General features: G+C 30.7%; 4 protein-coding genes across 11 annotated transcripts in view; 3 read left to right on the forward strand and 1 right to left on the reverse strand.

The window, feature by feature from the left end:
• Positions 1-209: 209 nt before the first annotated feature.
• LOC124951586 (helicase POLQ-like) lies at positions 210-5796 on the forward strand. Of its 5 annotated transcripts, none has more exons than XM_047500205.1 (16): positions 213-1168; positions 1279-1461; positions 1523-1701; positions 1786-1962; positions 2045-2129; positions 2223-2419; positions 2504-2649; positions 2729-2963; positions 3039-3179; positions 3259-3670; positions 3781-3938; positions 4022-4117; positions 4196-4369; positions 4439-4552; positions 4616-4750; positions 4827-5796. In XM_047500205.1, the coding sequence occupies exons 1-16, from the start codon at positions 613-615 to the stop codon at positions 4914-4916; spliced, it is 3078 nt and encodes a 1025-aa protein (XP_047356161.1). In that variant the 5' UTR covers positions 213-612; the 3' UTR covers positions 4917-5796. The 5 variants fall into 5 exon arrangements, with proteins under 5 accessions (XP_047356164.1, XP_047356161.1, XP_047356160.1 ...); XM_047500204.1 differs by having other exon boundaries at positions 214-1168; positions 2045-2144; XM_047500206.1 differs by having other exon boundaries at positions 214-1168; positions 1550-1701; positions 2045-2144.
• LOC124951591 (ribosomal RNA-processing protein 8) lies at positions 4947-7080 on the reverse strand. 2 transcript variants are annotated; one of them, XM_047500222.1, is made up of 4 exons: positions 6876-7080; positions 5974-6767; positions 5631-5867; positions 4947-5552 (listed from the first exon to the last, which is right to left on the reverse strand). In XM_047500222.1, the coding sequence occupies exons 1-4, from the start codon at positions 6915-6917 to the stop codon at positions 5339-5341; spliced, it is 1287 nt and encodes a 428-aa protein (XP_047356178.1). In that variant the 5' UTR covers positions 6918-7080; the 3' UTR covers positions 4947-5338. The 2 variants fall into 2 exon arrangements, with proteins under 2 accessions (XP_047356178.1, XP_047356179.1); XM_047500223.1 differs by having other exon boundaries at positions 5974-6763; positions 6876-7065.
• A 732-nt stretch (positions 7081-7812) lies between these two features.
• LOC124951471 lies at positions 7813-17943 on the forward strand. 2 transcript variants are annotated; one of them, XM_047499912.1, is made up of 5 exons: positions 7813-8593; positions 9633-10054; positions 14238-14327; positions 16894-16959; positions 17143-17943. In XM_047499912.1, exons 1-5 carry the CDS (start codon positions 8230-8232, stop codon positions 17422-17424), a joined length of 1224 nt encoding a protein of 407 aa, XP_047355868.1. In that variant the 5' UTR covers positions 7813-8229; the 3' UTR covers positions 17425-17943. The 2 variants fall into 2 exon arrangements, with proteins under 2 accessions (XP_047355868.1, XP_047355869.1); XM_047499913.1 differs by lacking the exon at positions 14238-14327.
• Positions 17944-19413: 1470 nt separating this feature from the next.
• Positions 19414-20933, forward strand: part of LOC124951470 (beta-1,4-glucuronyltransferase 1) — a 39672-nt gene continuing 38152 nt past the window's right edge. The window contains exon 1 of one of the 2 annotated variants that reach the window (XM_047499911.1): positions 19414-19921. In XM_047499911.1, coding sequence (XP_047355867.1) covers positions 19814-19921 — 108 coding nt within the window. In that variant the 5' untranslated portion in view covers positions 19414-19813. The remainder of the gene's footprint in view (positions 19922-20933) is intronic. The other variant, XM_047499910.1, reaches the window with a different exon arrangement.

Genomic DNA, 20933 nt, shown 5'->3' on the forward strand with positions numbered 1-20933 from the left:
GATAATGCATATATATATATATATATATATATATATATATCAGATAGTAATAAAAGGATGATGACTATTAGAAATCAGTCCATAATATAAAATGTAATATAAGCCGCATCAGGCTTTTGATTCATTTTAATTTTGTCGTTTGTAGGACCAATATTTGTCGACAACATTACTATTATCGTAAGAAAATTGAATAATTACGTTTTTTTAAAACAAGAATCCAAAGATCGGAATTTATCATTCTTTTCGAATGATTGATATTGGGTTGGCAACTAAGTGATTGCGGAAAGTGTAAAGTCCATCTATTGACAAAATCCGCAATCACTTAGTTGCCAACCCAATATTTGGAAATAACAAGTGGAGTCATCTGTTGTAAGACGATTGTACTTTGGACAAATGCAGTTATTTCCAATCGATTCTAATATCATCAGTTATCTATATACCTTTAATGATAATATAAACATGAACTGTAACTAACTTCAGCACTTTTATTGGTGGATTCGAACATACTGTTGCCTACTATTATTGCCTATCAATGTGTGTGTCTATCAATTGCTCATTTAATTTAAAATCACGTATTTATAATATAAATGTACTTCTCGTAATCGTACTTTTATGTACAAATGTTTTTACAAGATTTTATATAATGTAAAATTGTTTGATAAGATTATAAACAAAAGTATGTCTAATAATACGAATTCACTTTTTGATTTGAATATATGTGATGGTGATAATTGCTGTAATAATACATTAATAGAAGCAAATATAGGAGTATCGTCTGAATCTGTAAATCCTATTACTTCTATACTTTCATTAGATGATACATTATTACAAAATATTGAAGATAAAGCTTGTAATGAAATTCAAAATTTAAATTCCACTGAAGATAAAGAAGCAAAAACTACTTTTAAAACACAGTCAACTACCAATTTGTTACAAATATGTAGAAAACAAACATTTGGACAAGAAATTAAGACAATGAAAACAACTGATTTAATTAAATCATCGGATAAATCTTTGGAAGATGAAAATGTATGGAAACAATGCAGTTTATTGGACGTAACATTTAGCGAATTTTATAATGTTGATGATAAGAGAGATGATACAAGTCAAAATGATATATTTGATATAATTGATATTTCTAATAAAAGCATAGAACAAAATAAGTTAGGTAATATACATTAATTTAAATAACTATATAGATATATAATTTAATTATAAGTAAAACAAATTTGTATAATAGCATATCAGAATATATATAATTAATTTTAAATATTTCAGAGGATAAAAAATCAATTATAGATGATATTAATACAACAAAAAAATTGTGCTTTGATAATGAAGAATCTACGAAAGAAACCATACAGTTTAATAAAAAAACTGACAGTATTCATTCTTTTTATGGACTTCCGGTTGCTGTAAAACAATTAATTCATAAGATAAAGGGTTTTAATACATTATATAGTAAGTATAATACAAATAAACAAATATTTATTTTATTTTTTATATTATATACATTTGTAAGGTTGGCAGGATGAATGTTTGCAATTAGATGCTGTAAAAAACAGAAAAAATTTAATTTATGCACTTCCAACTAGTGGGGGTAAAACTTTAGTAGCAGAAATTCTAATGCTTAAAGAAATTATATGTAACAAAAAAAATGTTATCTTCATTCTTCCATTTGTTGCAATAGTACAAGAAAAGGTATATAATTTCATATATTTAAAAAAATTTAATTTTATGAACATTATACATTAAAAAATATATTTATGATTTTATGATATATAGATCCAAACAATGACACCATTTGCTATAGAATTAGGTTTTTTGATAGAAGAATATGCTGCTACAAAAGGTCATTATCCTCCTAAGAAACGACGTAAAAAGAATACTATTTATATATGTACAATAGAAAAGGCATTAGGATTGATTAATAGTTTAATAGAATTAAAAAGACTAAATGAAGTAAGTGAAATGTGCTAATAATGTAAATTTATATAATAAATTTATAAATAAAAAATTCATATAATCTTCACTTTAATTGCAGATAGGCCTTTTGATAGTTGATGAATTACATTTACTTGGTGAAAATGGTGGTCGTGGTGCTACATTGGAAAGTCTTCTTACAAAAATTATGTATATTAATGGTTAAATCAATTACCGCTATTTTACTATAATGATTCTACAAAATTTTTCTCTATGTGTTTTGATTTATGATTTTTTAGAAGATATACACATAGTTGGAATGAGTGCAACTATAGGAAATTTAGAAGAGGTAGCCCAGTTTTTAAATGCAGAGTTATATACTGGAACTTTTCGACCTATTAAAATACAGGAATATGTAAAATGTCAAGATGATATGTGGTTAATTGATATACATAAGGAAGAAGTATTAACAGATATGAAAAAAATACATTATCCTGTAAGTTACTGATAATAAAAATAATTTTATCTATTTTTTTTTCGCTATATATGTTTATATTATCACTATACTTGTTTTTTGAAGTATTCAAAAAAAGCTAATGTGATAGATCCAGATAAAATTGGAGGTTTAGTTATGGATATTGTACCAAAGGATTCATGTCTTATATTTTGTTCTAATCGAAAAAATTGTGAAAATATTGCGTTACTTATGACTAAAGTATTATTTAGGTATACTATATATCAATTAAATAAGATCTGTAATATATTGACGTATAAGTAATTTATGTGAAGTTATATTTTATTTTAGGTCCTTGGAAAAGCATAAAAAGGCAGAAAAAGAAAAATTGTTAAATGCACTTACCAGAGAAGAAGGTTTATGTCCAATTCTAAAACAAACAATAAAATTTGGTGTAGCTTATCATCATTCTGGTCTTACATCCGAAGAACGGAGATTATTAGAGGATGCTTTTAGAGAAGAGGTTCTTTGTGTAATATGTTGTACATCAACTTTAGCAGCAGGTATAAATTTACCAGCAAGAAGAGTAAGTAGTTCAAATGAAAAAAAATATTTGAACAATTATTGTATATTTTTTATTTACTATAATATGAATTGATAGGTCATATTGAGAAGTCCATATGTTGGTAGACAATTTTTAAATATTAGTAAATATAAACAAATGATAGGAAGAGCTGGTCGTGCTGGGTTAGGAAATATTGGAGAAAGTATACTTATTTGTAGGAGTGATGAAATTCCACAGGTAGTATAATATATAACACAATTATATTTATATATTGTATTTTAAGTATTTAATTAGAGTTATACTCTGTACCACACAGGTCAAGGAACTTTTGATATCAAAAATGGATGACTCATTAAGCACTTTACATATAGAAAAAGATAGAGGTATAAATAATCTTATTTTAAGTGCTATATTATTATCTATAGCAACAACTCGATTTGAATTGTATGCTTTAATTGCAAAGAGTTTACTTAGTGTTCAGCAGAAACGTTTGAATATTAATATTAAACAGATTATGGACGAAACAATACGTATTCTACTTAAAAATGGCGTTTTAAAAATTCATACAATGGATAAATGTAATATTATTAAATCCATAAGTATTACTATCCCATCTCAAGAAACCATATGTATAGAAGATTCTGAAGTAACAAATAAAAAACAAATAATGGCCCTCACATCTAAAACTAAATTAGAACTTTGTGATTTAGGACGTGCTGCCATCAAAGGTATAATTTATAAAATACTTATTACTTATTCTTAGTTATTACTTGTCGTCAATTTTATTATATTGATTTTAAAGATTTTTTGTTTAATATTGGATAAAATTATGTTGAAGCTGGTATAGATTTGCAGTCTGCATATGAATTATATGAAGATTTAAAAACAGCACAAAAACATTTAATTTTAACTGATTATCTTCATCTTCTATATTTGATGACTCCTTATAACATATTAAATCAAATACAACCAATAGGATCTGTGTATTATGATGCAGTAAGTAAATAAGATTATTTATTATATATAATATCATAAATGTTTATTTTTTCTAAATGAGAAACACTACATTTTACTTGTAGATAACAAAATTATCAGACGTTCAAATGGAAATAGTAAGACTTATAGGAATAAATGAATTTATAATAACTAAATTACATTGTGGAATAATATCAAAGGTATGGTAGTTTAATGTCTAATTATATTTTATTTTTGGCTATAAAATTATATTTTAATAATTATATTTTAAAACACAGAATGTAAATTTTAAAGTAATTCAGAGATTTTATGTGACTTTAATGATTTATGAATTATGGAATCATCATACAATTCATTCTGTAGCTGAAAAATATCAAGTAAACAGAGGAATTGTACAAAATTTGTTAAACACAGTATCATCTTTTTCTTTTTCTGTTGTTAGATTTTGTCAGGTAAATGTTTAATTAACTTTATTATATGTTTAGTTAAATAAATCTTATAATTCTTAATTTTTTTTATAGGAGTTTGATGAATTTTGGGCATTTCGAGATTTATTAAATACTTTTAGCAAAAAGTTATCTTATTGTTGTCCTTCAGAATTGGAAATATTGATGCAACTTCCAACAGTGAAAATGGTATATTGTTTCAATTTACTGTTAATTATCAAAATTAAAACTTGTTTTCATTCGTTTTAATAGGGTAGAGCATATCAGTTGTACAATGCTGGGTATACAACTTTGCAATCTGTAGCTAAGGCAAACCCATACGAAATGCAACAAAAAATACAGTATCTTACGAAACGAATTGCTGTACAAATTATTACTGCAGCTAACGTAAGTTTATAATTAAATAATATCTTGCATATTAACTAAGTGTCTGTTGTAACATTTAATCTATTTTGCTCTACAGCTTCTAGTTTTAGAAAGAATAGAAGATTTGAAAGACGAAGTGGAAAACATTTCGGAAGAAATAAATCTGAGTAATTTAGAAATATTTTAAAGTGCATTTTATAAATTAAGAGTTATATGTATGTTTATATAAATGATTAAGATCGTGTTTTTTTTTCTATTTTTGTTAAATATAATACTCATCGTGCGAAGATAAATAATTTTATATATTTTTACATAATTTGCATATTATATTAATTCATGAATTGTGTCGTATAGAACAATGTGCTGTAAGATAAGTACTTTGTTTAAGCCGGCACGTACATTAACTATCCATATCATGTTAAATGTTTTACTTCAAGAAAAGTAAACATTGAGCAATGTTCGTTTATGGAACAAATTTTCATCTGTTACTTGCTAGTACTTTGACTTTTTAAAAACATATTCGTGTTATATCAAAATAAATAAAAAGGAGAGACTTTTTTTTTTATTATTTTCTTAAAAAAAAATATTTACATATCATAATTTATCTATTCATCTCTTTTTGTATAAACACGACTTTAAAGTAATCATTGGCAGTTTATTTTTATTAGTAGTAATATCTTTTATTTTTTTGAAATCCAAAAAATAAAATAAATTCTGAGATAAATCTTTCCATGTATTCATAAAACCATAATCATTTAGAAGTTTAATAAAGTCTTCTATGTGGTCAAATCGACTTTCAATTTCAGCAATTTTCAAAATACCACTGAAATAAAAGTAACATTTGTAATATTTAATTTTATTATATAAGTTGCAATATTTTGTTAATGTTGATGTTACTTACTCCTTTTTAAGAACTCTATTTGCTTCTAATATATAATCACCAAGATTTGTACCCATTAAAGATAAACAGAACACAACAATATGTACACTGTTTGTTAAAAGTGGTGTATGGGACATGTCACATGCTTGTACTTTTTCATTTACAGAAATTAAATCAAATGAATGTGTTTTTTGTTGAATTGATGCTGCAAGCATTGCCTCTCCACATCCAAAATCAGCTATTATATAATCATTAGGCCTGTAATCATTAAATATATTTTAATATATTTTTAAATAAAATTCATACTCTCTCTCTCTTTCTTTATTAATGATAATTTTATAGATAAAATAAAAAATGAACTAACATATTTTTAATAGATGCTATTATAACGTCTAAAGGATTTAAAGGCCACTGAGCAACTTGTTGCTTATATCCATCGTGGTAGGCTATAAAAGAATCAGGATCTTCTTTAAAATATTTTTTAGATTGTGTACTAGTATTATTATACAAAGTTTCATTCAAATATCTAAATCTTGATGCTTTCAATTTCATCATCATCCTTTCTCTTAATGGTAATGTTTCCTTGATTTTTTTTGGCTTTTTTTCAGATTTTTCTTTCGTAGCAAGCATTTCTCTTAAAAGTTGGATGTTTACTTTAGAATCTTTCTTAGTCTTGCTGTTGTTTTTATCATTAACTAATTCTGTATTATTTATAGAAATAACATTATCATCTTTTGCATATTTAATTTTTTTTTCTGTAATTTTCTTTAGTTTCAGAATTTTGTTTATAGAATTATTTTTTTTCTTCATTGTTTTTGCATTTAATTGTTTTGTCTGATTATGTTGAGACATTAACATACTTTTAACAGTTTCTTTATTCTGTTTATTGTTACCATTAGCTTGTTGCAATTGTATTTTATTCTTTTTCATTTTCTTTTTTTTGGATTTATTACTGTCTATTATTTTTTTTGGTTCTATTACTTCATTCTTTATTTTTATCAATTGTTTTATATTATTAGAACTAATACCATTTATATTTTTCATACTATCGGATATGTTATTACTTTTTTTTAAATTATTGACTTGGTTCGTCTTCTTTTTCTTTTGAATAGTCGTTATATTAGTTTTGTGCACTAAAGTCTTCCTTCTCTTTTCTTTCTGGAATAAAATGTATTAACAATAATATTTTTTAGTAATAAACAATTTATTTCAAATGTTATATCTTTAAAGTTGATATCTCTAAGTTATAACCTCTAAATATCTTACCAGAGCAGCAGCTTTCTTCTGCTTTTTGTTAGTCTTACTCATATTTAATAGTTATTTAATTTGTCAATGAAAGTGTACAATTAATCAAAAATACTTTACTAAACATAAAATAAATACTTATGTACATATGTCATTCATAAATATAATATGCTCATGTATTAAATCTATCAGTTGAAAATCAGTACTACCAACTACATTGTTTTCCAAACGATTGGAAATAAAACTATTGATAAAAATATCGTTTTATATATATTATTAATAATGTATATTGTTAATTGATAATATATATTTGTAGAGATTCGAAATATTCGATCGAAATTAAATAAAAATATTTAGATGGTATAGTAAGTATTTTAAAGATGGGAAAAATTTTATTGAAAGGAATTTATATATATATATATATATATATATATATATATATATATATATATATATATATATAGTTAAGATAGTTACCAACAGTTATTTATTACTTAACAGATATCTGATTGCTAAAGTTTTTAAAGCTGAAATGGTATTGGTACATGCGCGTTAAATAAAACGAGGCGTATAGATTTATTATATAAGTAAACATTAAGTATATAATTTCTATATGGTATCGATTTTGATAGATAAAACAACATCTTTTATATTTCTTAATTATGACTCATTATTTTATAATTGTAAAATTATGAATAATGAAAAGAAATTGTTCTTGAGATGTCAATATACTCCATTGATTCTTTGGAGAACATAGATTATAATTCAAAAATTGATAATATTTCGAACGGAAATAATATTATAATTAACCTCAAGCAAAAAGAGACAAAATTACAAAATCGTCCTTCTTTTTATTTAAAACATGTTCCATCCCTATCGTCTTCTATAAATAGTAAGAATTGTTTTGGCTTTTTTATTTTCGATGAAACATTAATTCTCGCTTTAATAGTAAAAAGGATTTCTATGTAATGCTTTGTATTTTTATTTATGTTAACACGCATAAAATGGTTCAAGCTTTGCTCAAGCTTGAACATTATCATGTTTTTGTCGTTAAAATCAATCGAGAAAGAAGAGGAGGTAGGTATGTAATAAGTGACGTCGTTGATAAAGCAAAAGGAAGTTTTCGATTGAACAAAAGAGATGATTTTTTTTCTTTTTTATTATTATTATTATTATTAAGAAAAGACAAGGAAAGGGAAAAGAAAAGGAAAAAATATTTACAGACGGTGAAAGATTTAATGAAACCGTGCAGAATTGCAGTCGCGACAGGAAACCGAACACTCTCGGCAGTAGGAATGCGATAATTGCGAGAGGAAAACTTGCGAAAACGTCTCGACAGTTAGAATTCTCGACGACGACGACGACGGCGACGACGATGGCGATGGCGACAGCGACGACGAAGACAACGACAACGATGAAAAAGAAAGAAATAGAAGAGGCCGAGGTAAAGAGGGAGAAGCACGAGAGCGTAAATCGTGGCGAAGGAAGAAAGAAGAGAGCGAATGGAATGGGAAAGAAAAGGGAGGATGATCGTTTCTCACGAAAACCCATAGAAAAGGTTTTCCTCAAAAAGGTTGTACCTTCTCCTACGAAATGCAGTTTTCATGTCGACGAGGAAGCTACCACCGAGATGACCGTGAAAGTTAACAGAAAGTTAGGCAACGTAATCCCAACGTCAAATGTGCAGACCTACAAAAAGCCAGAAATATCTTACCTGGAAATTCATCGTCGCAGATTGAGTTAGTTCTTTTTAGTTTATAGTTTAATAAAATATATTTAAGAATATTTTCGTTACGTTGAATATTTATATTTTCAATTTTATTTTGTTTTATTTTTATATTTGTTTTCATGGTATACGATAGGACTTAGATAAAGGAGTTAAATTTACCGTAACATATAAAATTACATTCGGTTCTTTTCATTTGAATTTGCCACGAGCTATTCTGGCACACGCCTTTTCTACATAATAAAATTCTGATTTAGTTGTTTTCCCAGAGAGAATCCACTTACATTTATTTTAGCTCCGTAACTGTTATAGTTTGTTCGTTCCCTTTACGAACGTAAAGTCTTGGCTTCGTACAGAAGCTCCAACAGAACAAGTGGGAAGGGATAAAGAAACCGTTTTGTCGGAAAAAATGTATTCTTTGTTCTTGATTAGACGTCGTCTTTCTTGATCGTAAAGTTTGTAAAAAGGGCTGAAGGAAAGGGAAAAGGAAAGAGAAAGAGAGAGAGAGAGAGAGAGAGAGAGAGAGAGAAAAGAAAGAGGGTAATCTCGTCGCTTCGAGATAGATCCCATCCTCTTTTTCTTTGCTGTTGTAATCTCTTCTTAATATTATGAGCACGCGGATACGTACACGATAATATTTCATGAAGAGAAATGGCGCCATTAAGTATGAAAGTAGAAGTACTTTGGTGGCTCGATATAGTCCAAAGGCATTGAGTTAGGCGTGCGGAACTAATTCGGATGAAACAAATGTTCGTAAGTTTTAAGTAAACGCGTGGTCAAAATCGTATCGAGAGGAGATTTTGAAGAATGGAGGATTCTCTATCGGATTTTCGTTGGATATATGTAAAAGAATATGATATAGAATGTTTCAATCGATTATTTTTTATATTTATAGTCGTTTATCCCGAGGAATGTCAGATCTCATTTTTTATACACGATTTCATACCCTTGTAATCTCTCAAACGTTTTAAGCGTTACACATGTCGATCTAAAAACGACGATCTAAGGACGACAGGTAGAACGAAGTCTCTCACTGTTTTTCTCGATTTCAGGTCTGTCGCGTTACAGACACACTATTCGATCTCCGGAGGGATTGAGTCTGTCGATTTACGGAGACAGCGAGGAACTCGATATGGAGGAAGGAGGAGGTGGCCGTATCTCCTTTTCCGACTTCTCAAGGGACGATCAAAGCGAACTCAGCTTCTACCGGCGTCTCATCGAGCGTTCCGCGACGCGATTGCCTCGTACTACCAGATCCTGCGAGACCGTGCGTTCTCTTCGCATCTCCACGGATTCAGCAAAGAGTTCGGATAATTTTCCTAGAATACGAGCATCTTTCAAAAGCAGCGCCTCCGAAAGCAGATTGGCCAAAAAGTCTACCTATAAACCGTATACTATCGAGGATTATCGAAGTTTGTCTGTACCAAAGCCCGATCGCTCTCTTGGACCCGACAAGGAAGAAATATTGGCTAAGGTATCTTTGTTGTTTTTCTTGGATCTTCTTTTCATTTTGAGTTTATCTTCCACGTATATGATAAGTAAATAAGTAAAGTTTCATACTTCTTTACATAAATATATATATATATATATATATATATATATATATATTTAATAAAATATATATATATATATTTATTTATATATGTGTTAATGTAAGGAATATACTTATGTTACTAGATTAGAATTGTACCTAATTGTACTTCATTTTCGAAAGGATCTTACAATTAGTTAATCGAGAATATTAACGTTCCTCTAAATATCCGAAATAGTTCGCGGTGTTGAGATTGGGATAGTACGATAGTTCGACTTGACGATGTTCTCCTAAACCGAGCGAATAGATATATCTTCTCGTTCGGCTACTCACGTTGAAGGGTAATCAGGCCGAGTTAGAAGCATTCGGTGCTCCAACGGATGGGTCTCATAGTTCCGTTTCATTGCTTCCTCCTTGAAAGTTAAGCTGCCAACAAGTTCGAACGTAGCTAAGAAAGCAGAGTCGAAGAAACTTTGCTGTTTCGTCGACCCGTCACAGTTTACAATTTCACGGAAGACGTAAAGCGAGTTAGGTTGTCGCACGGCTCCATAAGTTCAATCTAATAAAGATGCGGCTGTTTCCTACCACCTGTCTTACTATAGTCTTCTCTCTCTCTTTCTCTTTCTCTCTTTATTATTTTCTCTCTTTCTCCTATGTACTACTTTCTTCTCAAAAGTCCAAGTGGAGTAGTAGAATATAGTATACTCGCGGAATTGAATCCTGACGTTTCCGGGCTCGCTCAAGAAGAAGTCGTCGCTCGAATATAGAGAAGAAGAAGAAGTCGTCTACTTAAATTCGTTTTGAACCATGTCTTCGAAATAGAGATTGTTATCGTAGATAGTTCTCTAGGGTCGCAAAGATAGCTACTATGTTTTAGTTCTGTCTAGTTTCTTTCATTTTTCCCATTGCATCATTTCGATTGAGTTTAAGAATGCATATATTTTCAATCTTAGAGAGATGATTGACATGAATTATTGGTATTATTTATTTATCAAAGAAATATAAAGTAAAAAGGAAATATATTTATCCGAAAATGAATATTTATTGAGAATACGCTTATCGTCTTCTTATAATAGAAGATATTGTAAATGTTATGGACCCTTTGAAAAGAATACTTCTAGCGCGTAGAATGTTTCGTAAATTTTTCAGATTCACAGGCACGAAGCGAGGAAAAAGTAGGTTTACTGAAACTCGTATCTCGGATTTTCTTACTTCCAGCTACATGTATAGTTATAGTATTTTCTTTTGTATGTCAGTGTGTGACTTTAGGATACATGGCAAGAGAGAAAAGGAAATAGCGTTAGCTAGGATTCTGAGCTAGGACTGTGAAAACAATTTTAGCGGATTGGAAATTAAGATTTCATAGTCCCTTGCCAAATACGAATACAATGTTGCATTCAACATGTCAGAAATCCTTTTTTTATTTTTCTCTCTTTAACTGTTTTAAAAAAATTTTTAGATATCTACTCAGAAATTCTTTACATTTAGCTTATAACGTAGGTGATTATTTTCTCGTATCACTCTTTATTCGCATCAAACTTTAAGAGTGTATAACGAAACTTTTACGCATTGAAATATTTTATAAAGTGCAATAAACTATAATTTTATGATTTTTTTTTTATAGCACTGCGAGACATCCATTTGCTCGCCATATAAAGTAAATAAAAACTTTATTACACAAATCGGTTTAAATGCTAAGACAAGTTTTTAATATTTGTATAACTTTAAACACATGTAGAACATTTTAATGTTCTAAATATATTATATAATAGTTTATTGTAGTTTAATAAATCGAACGATGAATAATAAATTTCAGGAAGGTTGAGTTTAATTTTCAAATGCTTCGTAATTCTGCATTTTGATGACTAATTATAATTATATAGTAGATGATAAATTGGAACGTAATATAATCCAAATATTGCATTCAAATTTTACATCATTATTTTACTATTATGCGTATTTAGTAATATGGTACTTGCTACGCTTGTTATTCATTTTAATACACGTTTTATCGAGCTTGTCCGCGAATTAATATACCGACTAGTCCATATAATGGAACAACGTACTTGTTCTATATCAGCTAGTAGAATAGCTAGTTCTGTATAACATAAGAGTAGATGATAAAAGAGAGTAGGGAACGATTGTAAAAGAGAAAAAGAGAGAGGAAAGAGTAATCAAACGTTACGCAACATCGAAGTTTGCTTCGAAAGAACAGAATCTTTTATATGCACCGTTTTTCATAAGCGCGTGTTTGCAATACGTTAGCTTATCATTATGCAGGATTACCGAATAAAAAGAAGGATAAGGAGAAAAAAGGAAAAGAAAAAATAGATAAATTTACCGATCCAGGAGAATAAATTTATTTTTAGTGGATATGCACCGTCCGCCGAGAATAGACTAAATAATAGACTAAAATGACTTTAGATGAGATATAACTGGGTAGATGCTAGGTTTAATTATACTCATTTTAAAGATATATATATGTATATATGTGTGTGTATATATATACTCATACACACACATACATACATATATATATATATATATATATATATATATATATATATATATATATATATATATATATAGAGAGAGAGAGAGAGAGAGAGAAAGAGAGAGAGAGAGAGAGGTATTATGAATATTACACATTCAGTGTATTTCCGCTGCTCTTGGTGTTTAATTATGCTGACGTGTGTTAGTTACGTGTAGACTGTAGATTGTTGAGAGACAGACAGAGAGGCAAAGAGACAGAGAGAGAGAGAGAGAGAGAGAGAAAAAGAGAGAGAAAGAGAGAGAGAGAGAGAGACAGAGAGAGAGATGAAAAATAAATATGGAGGTTCAGTGAGAAAAAGAAAGAAAGATCACGAAGTGAAGGGGTTAAAGTGTAGCAAGGGTGGTTCATTCGACCGTCGGTTCATTTAACTTTTAGGAACGACCTCGCGTACTACGTCCGACACACTCTGGCAAACCTTTTCTCGACTAGATAACCTATACGCTCTTTTTCTCTCTCTCTCTTTTTTTATTTCTCTCTCTATCTCTATCTCTATCTCTATCTATATATCCTTTTTCCATTCTTTCTTTCTCTTTTACACTTTCTACATATCCTCTCGTCCTCTCGTTTCTTTCGCATTTCTCTCGTTCGACGGGACATTTGCATAATCTACTTTGTGTCGGATTCAAGCCGGTAAGCACCTTCGGGTACCTTGACGATTTTCTGTGTAGTCGAATCGATCGACCCTCGGCACTCCTTTAAAACCCTTTAAGCTCTATGCTCTCGTATAAGGGAGGATCGTTCCCTTTCTCTTGGGAATATTTAAATTCTTTCGCAACGATGCTATCACCGATGATCACCATATAAATTGGTATCAGAAGTTTCTTCCTCGGAAAACTTTCGAAACAAATAGTTGTTAAAGTCTCGACGAATTTTCGGAACTACGATAGAAAATAATTACTGTTTTTTTGAATATACATAAATGCATAAATACATAGATACATACATACATATATAAATATATCGTTCGTCTTCTTTCACAATTTAAAAAAAAATATTTATTTCTTAAATCTTTACGAACAGATATATTTTCATTATGAATCATCGATGTATCAATCATTTATGTATCATCAAACAAGATGTTGTTTCAAGTGTCTATGTAAGTATCGACATTGTAAAGAACTTTTAAGTTTATCAACTTGAAAGAATACTTTAACGTTGGAAGAAGAGCTAAATATCTTTGCGAATAAGATATGGCTCTTGAGCAATAGCAGCAACAGCAATAGCATCTGTAGTCGAGTGCAGATATACTTACATGAACATATACTTTGGAATATAGTATATATATTTCAGTATATATGTTTATGTACACACAAGTATATATATATATATATATATATATATATATATATATATATATGTATATATGGCAGAGGAACACGTAAGTAGTACTGACGACGTAGATTCTCCCTCTGTGAAACTTTCGTAAAAAGTAAATAAAGCCTTTGGATGGCTTTGGAAAGATGGGCTAGGTAAAGGAGGTAAAAGAAAGACAGAGATAGATCCACCCCATGTGTTTAGTTTGAAAGTTTGGCCTGAGTGTTGGGTAGCTTTAGGGCTTGTTTGTTGTTGCAGAGAGAGTGGTTGATGCGGCGGAGGTCATACGGGGACTCGGTTAGTGAACGCAACCGCCAGCATATACTTCACACAGCACAGAGATTCAAGGTACGAATGCACCGATATGAAAGAACCTACTAGCATAAAAGAAACTCTGAACTTTGTATGTGTTTTTTAAACAGAAAGTCCGTGCAACATGGTACATAGAATAATTGATATTAGAGTAAGATAGATACCCGATTTTACAAACCGTTTCTTTTTTTTTAATTATTTTTTCAATTCATCCATTGAAATTGACAATATTATGATGATTACTTGTAGCAAAAATATTGTTTGATTTAAAAGATACGTCAGGATATATTCATTTACATATATCTTCGTTTTGAAAAAGAACGAACGATAAGAGACATTAAAAGGACGTATTGATTTATGTCAAATTAGCTGGATAATCGATAACGTTAATGATCAAGTCCTTCAATTTTTTCTTTTTTGACGCGCAATTTCGACTTGCTGAATGACTTTTTTTCTTCAAGCATGGCTTGTAATTAGCAGGAAGGTATAACGGTCCAATGTAACCGGCACTTGCATCAAATGTTCACTGGAGTCAAAGTAGAGAGAAAAACTAGGTGTTCGATGAAGAAAACAAGTAAAAAAGAAGTTAAAAAAGATATAACAAACGTAACGGATGTTGTAGCTGTACTAGGTACGAACAGATAAATTGACACGAACGTCGTTCAGTTATGTTGTGGTCGATATTTAATTGCCAATTAGTGAATGCAAAGAGGCACAGTGAACGAGGACTGGTTCACTTTACACGTAATATAAACGATAGCTGAGTCTTGGTATGATATTGTGCACAAGATTTATTAACAAAATTAATTACGCCCCTTAATAATTGTTTCACTTTAACAACCTTAAACATTTTTTACTATTTGTTTCTTATTTTATATTGTCGATTATGAAAGAGGCTCGTATTGATAAGATTTTTACATTTCATTCATTGTTTTTTAAATGAAAGATTTTGCTGTTGACAAACAATTTTTTATTTCATAAAGCAATACTATATGAGAATTTTAACGAACCGTGATGTCAATTGATTAATAGAACATTAATTTAACATCCATGTGTTTCGCATTTGTCATTAGCTGGAGAAAATAATTATCTTTACGGTGTAAAATTTTGTCAATTTGCTCGGTGATATGTTTATGAAGAATTTTAATGAATTCGCAGAGTAGACGCTGTACACGGCAATTAGGTATATAAAATGTTCAATGAATATGAGAGAAACGTAATCATGAAAGTGAAAAGTTATAAATTCCGTAGATTTTTAGACTTTACAGTTTTTTATTATATAATTTCCATGAATTTTTCTGTTTCGGAAACTATTAACTTTTAATTAAATGTTCTTGAATATATCGCAAATCAAAAATATTTAAAACAATTATATAATGATTACGATTTATAGTTTAATACAAACATTCTCAAAAGTGAAGTACGCGATAAAACTTTTGGCATTATGCTAGTTCAAGCAGAATTTTTAAAAAGAAACAAAAAAAAGTTAGACAGCTGTTCAATAAGATTCCTTCTTGAAATATGAATTAAATCTTTTAGGACACCTTGTTTTAATGTTAAAGATATATATACATATATATCGTTTTTTATTTTATTCCCGTTGTTATATTATAAGTATAGTTTTATCTATCTATACAAGGAGTACAACAGTTACACACATATTTTCGTAAAGTTCAAATAATTCAGAAATATTAATCGACCCTTTTAATTATAATTGGTATCATAATTAGTATAATAGAATGCCACACGTAGAAATGAGTCGATTCCTAGAAGATCATTTATTAGAATAAACCAAGCACAATTAATTCTAGTGTAGCCTTTGTTCGACAAAGGACAAGAAAGCATCATCCTGAAACGTTAAATTTACGTGAAAGACGGCGCTGCATCAGTATATAATTCGAAATTGGCATAGATGGTATTGGTTTAAGCAATGCCACTCGAACGTGAATCCAATTATAAGCACAAAGCGAACGATGCGAGCCACGGGAACCGCGAGCTATGAGCAGACAAGGTTCGAGAACAGAAGGGATAGAAGTGCTAAGGGTTGCTCGCTTCTAGTATAGGACTTGGTCGAGCTTTACATATGTAGCTAAATTCATGAATAGGTAGGTTCTATACTTGTAGTAACGCAGGACACTGAAATTTGATTTTACGCATCTTTGACCCTTCGAAAGCTACTGTTCACAGTATTAGACACATCCTTTCTATTTAACCATCTACCTATATCTATATAGATTTCTCCTATATTACATATACATATATGCGTTATATAGAGAGTTCGCATCATCGATACGATTTCTACAATGGATTGGGATGCATCACGTACCTAGCGTGAAATCGATTTCATACTTCGACCTTTCCTCTTCTTTTTCAAGATTTACAAAGAGAAAGACAAAGATAAGGCGATTCGTAGCCGATGATCGAACGATCTTCACACAAAGTTGTTACCGCTCGATCGTATCTTATCGAAGGATACGGCTAAAGGGGATAAAGAAATTCGACTTTAAAGAATCGTTTCGATTTTCAGGATCTCCTTCTATAGTTCTCGTCCTATTCTTCTTTTCTCGATACCGCGAAACACTGATTTTCTTTGTGTTCACAGTCGCGACGCATCGCGCCTCGAAAATGTTTTCTACCTTCTTTGAACCATCGGAACACCGATCCGAAGGTAAGTCGAGCGTTTTTTTTCTGCTTCTCTCGTTTCTCCCTTTGGATTTGAACGGCTTTGCTCGATCTTCTGTACGAAATCTCATTGTGAAATTACTCGCTTGAATTCGTGATACTATAGAATGTTAAGGCCAAAGGAAAATCGTGAAATTTATGGAGATTCTTCTTTTTTTACTTTTCGTAGATCCATAAGAATTCATCGATTACGGAAAAGACAATAAATGGACGAAGTGATAGCGTCGAGAGAAAAAATCATTCAAATCGTCCAGCTAAATTGGTGATATCGAAACAGAATACGACGAATTCATCGAGAAAGATAAAGAAACAAGGAAAATCGACGAATTGTTACAGCCCTCTAAATTCATCCAACCATTTCGAAGATTCTTATCTGGATTCTCTGCGACAACGACATTTACATGAGAAAGAGTTGGTAGATAAATTAATAAAACAAGCAATTAATTCCTGAAGATCTAAACGTAAGATAATTTATTGTTTATTTATTTGAAGCTAAAATATGTATCATCCTACTACCATGTCGTTAAATGCGTCAACGAATTATTTTGTTAGTTTTTTTTTTTTTTTGTATTCACTGTTACAGTAGAGAGATTCATTTAAATTAATGAAAATATATGAATGGCTACATTTCATTAACTAACACTACAGTTGTTCTTTTGACTTCATTATAACGTACGTATCATTTTTCAAGGACCCATTTAGAAGTGTTATACTCTAGCTTTTCGTAGCATGTGCTTATTACCGTGAAAAGTTGAAAGAAAAATGTACTCAGTGCTATGATGAAAGTATTACTTTTTATTTCTTTACATTTATACGTAAATACCTTTGCTCTATCGTATTATGTCATTATATGTGGTCAGTATGTTCCCTTGAAAATAAAACAGAGAAAAGACCTAAAAACACGATTCCGGTTACTTCGTTACGAACGTTCCTTTCGTATATAAACTGTCGTGATACCCGAGAGATTAGTCGAACCATGAAATATTTAAACTTAATTCCATCGATATAAATTATTCGGGGAACGTTATCTTGGGAGTTCCTCCGTCGGTTTCATTGTTATATCCGAATATGAGCTTGGTTTTCCTCGCGAAGGGAGTTTGAAGGAGAAGAAGAGTTGAGGGAGAGAAGGGGTAGAATTCGTACGTAGATATGTGTACTTGTACACGAGAGACTCGTACTTGTACACAGTTTATACGGGCGACAGCGAAGCGTACGGTACGTTGGGGAAATGCGTATACTCCGGCTTTGCCTCTACAAGATTCAGAAATTATTCAATGTTTTTGACTTCACCGAGATCGCAAAAGCGAGTAAATGTGCGCCAATGATTTTAAACGATGGACAATCTGAAGAGATGAGAAATAAAAGTGAATTGAATTACTACATATAAGTAAGTACTATCATAAGCATCTCCATTTATTTTTAAATGTTAAACATTTTTTATTCAAAAATGTACTATTTCATTGAATTATTCGAAAACAAAATAACAATTTTATTAAGATTTTAAGCAATTGATGTTCAATCGATTATATTATACGGTATAATCTCTATTTTCTGAGAAGTTTAGTGAAAAAAAGAAAAAATTTAGAACAGTTTTCATACGAAAGTAAATTTCTCTCTTTTTTTTTCTTATCATTATATTTTACCCACTCTGTTGTTTTTTGTCTCTTTCATTGCATCGTAACCCCTATGTAAATGTTGTTTTTAGTGTATTCATGAATATGTAAGTATGTGGGATTAAACTACGCTTTAAAAAATAATTTGCTAGTTACCGGAGCAAGTGTCTTGAAGAAAGTTATATTCATGCCGCGATATAACTTGTTAAAGTATCCTGTCTTTATTTTTTAATCCAGCTACTCCTACGTGCTGTTTAAACAGTTTCCGCTTGGTCATTTCTTTTTTCTTTCCTTTCACAACGAAAATGTGCTTATAGCCTTTTCCTAATGAAATGATGTTACATCGTGAAAGTTTTAGTCGATAGAAAATAGATTTGCGAAATATTACGTAAAATTCTCTTTCTTTTTTTCTTTTTCTTTTTTTTTTTTTTTTTTTTAGATACTATTATATATTAGACTTAAATCTGATATTTAAGTTGGTCAATAATATTTCGGTTTTTTTTTTATATGACACGAATACTTAGAAATCATCAAGAAAAATAGTAAAAAAGTTAAGATGAATCATTTCCAATTATTTCTTTTCGCAATTGTCGTTCTAATTTTCAAAACGACATTTAAAAGTCCATCTAAAAAATATTAAAAAAATTAGTTTAGTATGCTTAGTATCAGTGTAGTAAAGTCTTCCACGCGTATACACATACATATAGATATATAGATATATTAATACATTACCTAGAAAACGAAAGCTTTACAAACACACATGTATATACTTACATATTCACATCTCACTTGTTAAAAGAGAAAGCGAGACAGATGGCGTGAAGAGGGGACGGGGGAATGGAGAGAGAGAGAGAGAAAAGTCGGAATCGATCCACAGGTTGCGCGCGCTTTCTAAGTTCACAGAAGCGCTATCAGTGGTGCGATTTGGAAGCTCGTGCCGGACACATAATTTCCACCTAGTGCGTGTAAATAAACTTGCATCCTTCTTACTACCTGCCGTTACTTTCAATGAAATCGATTAGGCGTCGTTGTTGTTGTCGTTACAACGCGAGTGCGATACAAGCGTAGAATAAGTGTAAGAGTTGGAAAGGACAAGGACCTGCATACATAGCAACGAACTCGTGAACCCAAAGGCGCCAGGCCAAGGACGAGTGGAACGGAGTTTAGAGAAAAGCTGCTAGGGGTTTCTCGTTGGATGAGAAAGGCTGATGCTAGTGGCTGTGGTGAATGTACGTGGATCGAGGCCAACGGAGGTTGGCAGAGACTGATTTCGTCAGCAGGCTACCACTAGAAGGGGTGGTTTGCCTTGCGTGTCAATACACATCAATGATTCAGGTGAGCCCCTTTTGCCTTGATTAAACTCACTTTCTAATTCTTCTTTTGTTTCTTTTTTCTCTTATTTTTCTTCCTCATTCTTTTTTATCTTTGTTTTCGTTTACTACAAAATCTATACGATCGATTTTTAAGTCGCCCCTTCGTTTTCCTTCGTAAACTTCTTTTCCACGTACCTTAATTTCGATCGTCGCTAACATTGCACGTTGTCTGAACAAAACGAGATGTCGCTACTGATGATTCACGGCATCTTACCACCTCTTTTCTTACCACGTGGGGAGCGCGCGACTCTCGTCTTTCATGGCCTTGAATCTTTCCTAGCCATTCTCGCACGTGAGTACATACGAACGACACGAAGTGAATCTTGGGGGAACTAAAGAATTGGTCCTAAAGAAACTTTCGACTTTAATGAAATTACTTGCTTTTTCTGCTCTCTCTCTTTATTTATTTTTTTTTCTTTTTTTTATTGTAAATCGAATTCATTATTTCTAAGTTACTATTCGTCGCAGAAACATTTTCAGTTATGCATGCGACATTAATATAATTATAGCAATTACAATTAGGCATATATAAAATAGATCGTGAAGTTAATTCTGAAATCGGCAGGAGATAGGCGTTAATGCATAGGCGATAATACTGTGGCCTGGCATTACAAAAGTTTTATGCGATATGTACATTTGATAAAATCCTCCCAAGCACGTCGCGTGACTATTTGGACTAGTCAATCTGGGACTCAAAGTAAAAATATGCTACGGCGCTAACGAGAATCGATTTAAAGTCGTTGACTTCGTTACATTCGCGAAACTGCGTCAGTTCAGAAACGCATTTAAATTTCAAACAAACCACGACCAATACGAAATGCGAAAGTTACTTTGACTTTTCGATACAGCGATCCCTTGATTTGATAAGCTTTATAAGCTTTTCAAATGTTTAGAAGTTAACGACTAGATTGGATAGACTGAATGGTACGTAAAATGTAAAATAACTAGTTTTAATGAGATATCGAATGAATCGT

Source organism: Vespa velutina, chromosome 9 (genome assembly GCF_912470025.1).
Source record: "Vespa velutina chromosome 9, iVesVel2.1, whole genome shotgun sequence".
Lineage (NCBI taxonomy): Eukaryota > Metazoa > Arthropoda > Insecta > Hymenoptera > Vespidae > Vespa > Vespa velutina.